Source organism: Centruroides sculpturatus, unplaced genomic scaffold (assembly GCF_000671375.1).
Source record: "Centruroides sculpturatus isolate CEXI.00-Female unplaced genomic scaffold, Cexi_2.0 scaffold1362, whole genome shotgun sequence".
Taxonomy (NCBI): domain Eukaryota; kingdom Metazoa; phylum Arthropoda; class Arachnida; order Scorpiones; family Buthidae; genus Centruroides; species Centruroides sculpturatus.
This window is the reverse complement of record NW_019385529.1, coordinates 198,050-205,343: the sequence shown is the minus strand read 5'-3', so window position 1 is coordinate 205,343 and position 7,294 is coordinate 198,050. Positions and strand designations below refer to the sequence as shown.

The 7,294-nt window shown below is 34.3% G+C and overlaps 1 protein-coding gene across 1 annotated transcript; it reads right to left on the bottom strand.

Annotated features, from left to right (window-relative positions):
- Window positions 1-2,542: 2,542 nt before the first annotated feature.
- On the bottom strand, window positions 2,543-3,232 carry LOC111639856. Its single transcript, XM_023385803.1, has one exon. It carries the CDS (start codon window positions 3,230-3,232, stop codon window positions 2,543-2,545), a length of 690 nt encoding a protein of 229 aa, XP_023241571.1.
- Window positions 3,233-7,294: the final 4,062 nt, after the last annotated feature.

Below are 7,294 nucleotides of genomic sequence, written 5' to 3'. Positions count from 1 at the left end.
TAGCCCCTCTGTTGATGTCGTCCTATAACATCTCGTCAATTTCAGCAAAGCTATTCTCTGTGCTTGTCTAAAATGCTTATTCTGCAATGAGTTATGTACCTTATCACACCAAACCGATGCGGCATATGTCATTATTGGAACAAACATTCCATCATAAATAATTTCCATGGCCGAAGACCTAAGGCCCCAAGTACCATTAGCAACTTGTGCCAATTTACTAAAAATAATATTACTCTTAGTTTTAAGTCCTTTAATATGTTTATTCCAGCTCATTCTATTGTCTATCACAACTCCCAAGTAATTTAATTTCTTTACTATCTGTATTTTTTCATTTCTCATCTTAATTATTGGTAATCTCCTTTCAAAAGCCGATATAAAATTCCTTGCCAAAACCATAGCCTTTGTTTTTGCAGGATTAAAATCCAATTTGTTTTCCTTACCCCATTTATCAATGTCTGTTAGAATGTTATTACATTCTCTTTCGATTTGTCTACGTGAATAACCAGCCATAACTAATATAATATCATCTGCATATGCAGTACACCTTGTTCCAGTGGCCTGAATCTTCTTAATCAGTGCATCAAAGTAAATAACCCAGAAACTAGGGCCCGACTTCGGCCCTTGCGGGCAACCTCTCTCCAATTCTTTTACAATCTTTGTATAATTCAAATGATATGTTGCAGTACGATCTTTAAAATAATCTTTCGCCATCAAATACAGATTCCTCGGGCACCTTTTCTCTCTTAATTGCCATAAAATAAAATGCCACCATGCATTGTCAAAGGCACCTCTTATATCCATATTTATTGCAACTGCATACTTAGCTGTTTCCAGCACATTTTTAATATCCTTTATAACTTTGTTGATTGCATCTTCTGTGCCCCTCTGAGCTCTAAATCCGTACTGTAATTCACTTATCCTTCCTTCTTCCATATACCAATTTATACGCCGTATCATCAAATCATCAAGCACCTTGCCCATAATGGGCAGGAGACTTATCGGCCGGAAACTACTAGGATCTGAAAGATCCCTCTTCCCCGGCTTGGGAATGATCACAACTTTAGCCATTTTCCATCTCCTTGGGAATATTCCATAATTCAAGCATTGATTGTATACTTCTATGAGTGCCTGTGGATTGGTTTCCCAAATCGCCTTAACTATCTGTATTACAATTCCATCTTCCCCTGGAGCCTTATTTGCTTTGATCCTATTAATACTATCTTGAATTTCATTCTTTGTAAAAGGTGGGTCATCTCTTTCAACATATTCCTCATCCACTTTCTTCCTAATCTCACTTTGATTTTCATTATTTTCTGAATGTATATCCCTTGGAAAAAACATTTCTAGGAGGAAGGAAACAGAATCCTCCAAAGTCAAGGTATCTCCATTTGGTGTCTTAATAGTCGATGTTATCACCCTTGTTTTTAATTTACCAGTGCTTAACTTAAACACAAAGTTCCAGGGATTACCAGAGTTTTCTTCACAAAACCGTCTCCAAGAATTTACCTTATATTCCTTAATCTTGTTTTTATAAAATTTTTCGAACCTTAAGAAAGCATCCCTCCTTCTTCCTCTTTCACTTGGGTTATTACAATGCTGGAACCTTCTTCTCAATTTATTATTCTGTTTCCTGATATAGTATAACTCACTATTCCACCAGGGAACTACATGTTTATTTTGCCTTTTAAGGGGAATACAATCCCAACAGATTTCATTAACTTTATCAATAAACTTCTCAATTTTTTGTACTGTTTTTTCCCTATTAATACTTTCCCTATTTACTATATCACTCAATTCTTTTACACATCTATCAAAGAATCTTTCCCATCTTGGCCTATTGACATCATATCTCCTTTCCTCTACCTTTGAACCACTTTTAGGTACACTTACTGTAAAACATATGGGCGAATGATCACTGAGACACCCTTCACTATCCACTTCCCAGTCACTAAGCGACACCAATCCATTATCATTACAGATTGTCAAATCGATCCAACTACAGCCCCTTGGACCAACAAATGTCGGCGGAGAAGTAGGATCATTAACTATATGCAAGCCATGCATTGCCAAGAATTCCATAAAGCCATCAACTTCTGGATCTTGATTTGGGTCTTCCCATATCGGAGAATGAAGATTAAAATCACCTCCAATAATTATTGCCAGATCTTGAAATTTTTTACAAATCTTGTCTGTATTATCATATGTGCAACTTAAGTCTTCACCAAAAACTCTGTAGATGCTTACAATAATTAACTTATTTCCAGCCACATTAAGTTCTGCACATACACACTGTTGATTGCTTACTTCAGAATGAAAATGTATATCAATATCCATTATTGATACCGCAATAGTTGCTTGCGGTTTGACAGTACCTTGATGAAGTACCTTTATTCTTCTACTTAAACATGCCACTTTATCATTAACTGTATATGGTTCTTGCAACAGTGCGACATCCTTTGATTCTAGTCTTTTATTCGTCATTGAATTTGCTGCAATTGCCCTCTGCATATTTCCTTGTATTATTTTAATTACTTTTTTCTCATTAATTGATTCCACCTCCATAATCAGTCCGACTAATAATTGTTGCCTTCGCCCTCAATACCAATGGACATTTTATATCTAGGGCATTATGCCTTGTATCTGCCAGTTTATCCCTCTTACAGTTACAACACATTCTAACAGTATTTTTATTCGGACAATCTCTGTATCTATGACCCTCTCCACACTGACTACATGTGGGGGTCTCTTGCTTGCAATCCCGGGCAAAATGCCCCATTCTACAACAATTAAAACACTGTACTATAGGTACAAAATTCTCCACTGGGCATCTCACCCATTGTAAATTCAGTTTTCCAAGCTTTAATAGCTGTATTCTATTTTGAGGGCTAACATCAACCACCCAACTAGAGGTGGATTTATTCCTATTTCCTAGGGAAAATCTAACCATGAAACCCCTTTCAAATTCTTCAAATCCTGTATTATTTCCCTGCAATATTTCATTTTGCTGATACACATACTTTATTATATCATCTTTTTCAATTTCTTTTGGTACCGAATGTATAATTACTTTTGGCACTCTTTTCTTAGGCTCACGTGCTGTCATTCCTGATATCTCAACCACTGCCTTTTGTAGCTTGATCTTGTCACTCGCCTTTTCAACTTCAATAGCAATTGCTCCATTTCGTAACTTCCTTAATCCTTTAACACCTATCTTCAACGCTTGAGGATTCATTTTCTCTTTTATCAATTTCTTAGTATTTTCAGCATCACAATCTCCTTCTGTGGGCTGCACTATCACAACTTCCCTCGGTTCCACGATCTTCTTGTTGACCAAAGGAGAACTAGCAACAACTTGTGCAAAAGTCCTTCCTCCTCTTCTTTATTCTCTCGTCTTCAAATCTTCTAACTGCTGCTGCATATTTAACACCAACTTCTTTATATCTTCACCCTCTGTTAATATTTCTATAATTGTTTCAACTTTCCTGAGTATTTGTGGGATATGATCCCTTGTTCTATTTTCGAATGAGCATTAGATACTAGATATTCGTGTAGTTCATCTTGAACCTTTTGAACAGCGGTAATCCTGTTACCTTGCAATCCATCCTGCCGACTTGGCAGTAATGGAGTTGAATCCTGTGGCTCTTCCTCGAGCACTTCATCACCCCCTTTCCAGGCAAGAACAACAGAATGTGGAGGCTTACTCGCCATCACACAACCAAATAGCCTTAAAAAAGGCTTTTTGACCTATTAATTAATGTAAATATCCTTATAGTTTGTCTCTGTATAATTCAAATATACTTGAGACAAACCTGACCATGTATTGGAAAGTCTATGGTAATAGCCATTGTGGCTATATGCCATATTTTTGTATATATATTCTAGATTAAATACTTTTAATAACTCTCTCCCCTTCTTAGTCCTTCTTTCTAACTTCCTTTGTTTATTATTCTGACTTCTGGGAACAAGGGTTCTTTCCTTTCCACCCACTAGGGGGTCAGGTGAGACAATGCACTTAGAGGAAGCTAACAAGTAGAAAATGGAGTCTCTAACAGTCATTCTTTGGCTGGACACAAAAAGGCACGAATATAGATCAGTAAGCTCATGAGATGGAATTCAACGAGAGCAGAACTGAGAGCCATGAAGTGGAGATCCAGATGATAGAATCGCAGAGACCGTCAAAGCTATTAAAGAGAAGACATTTGACACATGAAAGAAGAACCCAGAGCTACTTAGAAAAAGACACGAGTCAATATTGAAGTTCATTGAATATTGGGTACCCCACTATCTTATTCATTCTTCTCATTTCCCTATCTTTATATTTTCTATCTTTAGGATTAATTAGTTAAAGATCGCACGTGTTTGATTATTATTGTCGGGTAAGTAGTTTCCGCAGAAGCTAGCTACTTGGTTTATTGTTGCCAACAGGCAGTGAAGGAAATTGGTATTGTGTGAGACTGAGGGAATTCAAAAGAACTTTTCTGTATATAATTGTTTATCGCAAGATTAAATTTGTTTTAATTGAATTCACATGCTTGTGTATTCTTATCACATTTCACACTTTTACACCATATCACAGAAACTGTGTTGTACTATCAATAAAAATATCACTGTGCCTTCACTCTCTATGCAGGCAGCTACCAAAACGTGATCTATCTTTCTGACAATATTCTTGGATGATTTATGTCAGGGATGCTTTAAAGTGAAATGCAACATGTAACAAAATGTAAGGGTTACATGAAAAGTGAACACATGTCAGAACTGACAAACATTTATTGCAAATCTAAACAAAATTTCCATTTTTTTTTAGGCAAAGATCCCAGCATCTCACAAGCAGATCAATGCCCCTTGTGTAGAATTCTAGTGGCTGCTGGTAAAAAAATTCTTTGACCCTATTCTTCACCTCATCATCCAACATAATCTTTGCCCTTGCAAAGCTTTCTTGAGAGAACTAAAAATATGAAAGTTGAAGTGCAAGTTGTAATTCATTCGTCACTTCTGATTATGTAGTCCATAGATGAAGAATGTAGCAGAGATTATGGTGTGTGCCTGATCTGGTCTCGGTTTATTCTGAATTGACTTGTGGCCTTCTCTGTAACTCTTGCACTAATTATTCACTTCTGTTCATCCTAAACAATGTTCACCATAAACATACTTAATTCGTCTATAGATGTTGGCACTTCTATTCCCTTCAACCTCTCAAAACAAACTACCACCTGTTTGATTCTGGATGCTTCCATCATAACTAACTTTACATTAATCTGGCAATTACTGGAGATAAAATCTATTTCCACCAATACTTAATGCACCCCATGTTTTGCTTATGCTGAGCTTACCCATCTGTAAGGTGGCCCACCAAGAACTATTATGCACAATGAAATATGACATGTCCAATTTTCAAATTTGGCAATCCTTATAAATAACATTAGTAATGACATCTGTTATTTTAGTTGACTGATTAGAACATGTCATATTGCTTAGCTATTAAGGAAGCTAATAGCTGATTGGTTCACAACTATGTGATAAAACTATAAATATGAATATCACATTTACAATTTCATTGTCCTCAATATTTCTAGCATATAATTCATTTTCAATTAAATTAGTATTGAAAATGGAATTTGGAATCAAATGTTAAAAACTTTTTCATGAACTATTTACCATTACCATGTTTTCTTTTTTAGACTCTCCAATATATGGTTAGATTTGCCACAGGAAATCAGATTTGTTTTTACAAGACATTTTATTACAAATAATTTGTCATTTATTGAATATAATATCCTTTACTATCAAAGTTTTAAGCATTAGTGAAAATAAAGTCAAAATTTTATATATGTTAAAATATATCCCTTATACAAGGTTTGATAAATAATACAACCATACTTGCTTACTTATGGACCAGATGGAGACAGTTCAGCACATATATATATATAAAAACTTGTACAAAACAATTTAGCACTATTCACTAGTAACATATTACACTGTTTTAAAATTGTATTATCTCAGATGTAAAACATAATATATAAAGCTTGTTATGTTTTACATCTTGTTCTCTGGTTTTATGTATATAAATCCAGAGGACAAATGTATGTATGTATGTATGTATATATGAATGTACACAAATATAAACATCGAAACTCAATAGTTATATATTAAAGCCAAGTGATTGCTAAATTATATCAGGCTATATTACTACTATTATTAATTAAATACCAAGTAATTTGGCACTAGAGACTGGCATTAGGTACCATCTGTTGCTAAATTTAATAATTATACTTAAATTTAGCAATTATGGTTGAGTACCATAGTGGGAGTTATAGACCACAGGCACTAAGTTATTTCTAGCAAATGCCATAAGTAACCAAGTATGATTATATCTAAATTAATAAGTTCTGGAAGTGAGGATTGAATGGAGGTCTGGGTAGTGTAACTGGCAACGTGACTGCATTGTGAGTAAGAGTTGCAGGTTTGAATCCCACTTTAGGCCAATTCTTTTATTCCAGAACCTTCTAAATTAATTATTAAAATATTAATTTAATTATAATTATTAAATTTAGCAAGAGATGATACCTAATGCCTGTCTTTAGTGTCAAATTGCTTAGCATTTAATTAATAATAGTAGTAGTAATATAAGCTCAATATAATTCGGCAATCGTTTGGCTTTAATATATGACTATTGAGTTTGGATGTTTATAGAAGAGAAGGAAACAGATCACAATGTTAATTACTATTAATATATGATCAAACTAAGTTGTAGTTATTGAACTTAGACAAAGAATAGCATTGGCTTTATTAGAAGGTCAGTAGACATGAGAACAAGTTTATAAATCATTTACATGCAGGAGTGTATTGTTCAGTATGCACTTTTCTTTATCATCTGTCTGACAATGCTGGATTCCTAACTTTTTCATTAGTCAGACATCCAACTTAAATGAGTACCATGAAAGGAAGTGAAGACAACAGGATAAGTAGTTAAGGAGCTCTATCAGTTATTAATCATGTAGTGTTGATTATTGTATTGGGTTGAACCGAAAGTTTGTTCATGTATTTACATAATTGCTTATCTGTGGTGCCTCTGTCGTGCTTATCAAGTTTTAACTTGTTTAAGTTAACATTATGAATATTTGCATATTTATTATGCAAGTTTAATTACAGCTATTTTTTTAAATTTTGTTATCTTTTAAGAAAAAAAAAAACGTTAAAATGGAAGATAAGAAGGTGCATTTTCAACATCTCATGCTCTATTATTTCCAAAAAGGAAAAATGCGACAAAAAGTTAAAAAAAATACGTGCTGTA

What these genes read in the sequence shown, in the direction of transcription:
- LOC111639856 (XM_023385803.1), bottom strand. Translation starts at nt 3,232, where the DNA reads ATGAATCCTCAAGCGTTGAAGATAGGTGTTAAAGGATTAAGGAAGTTA.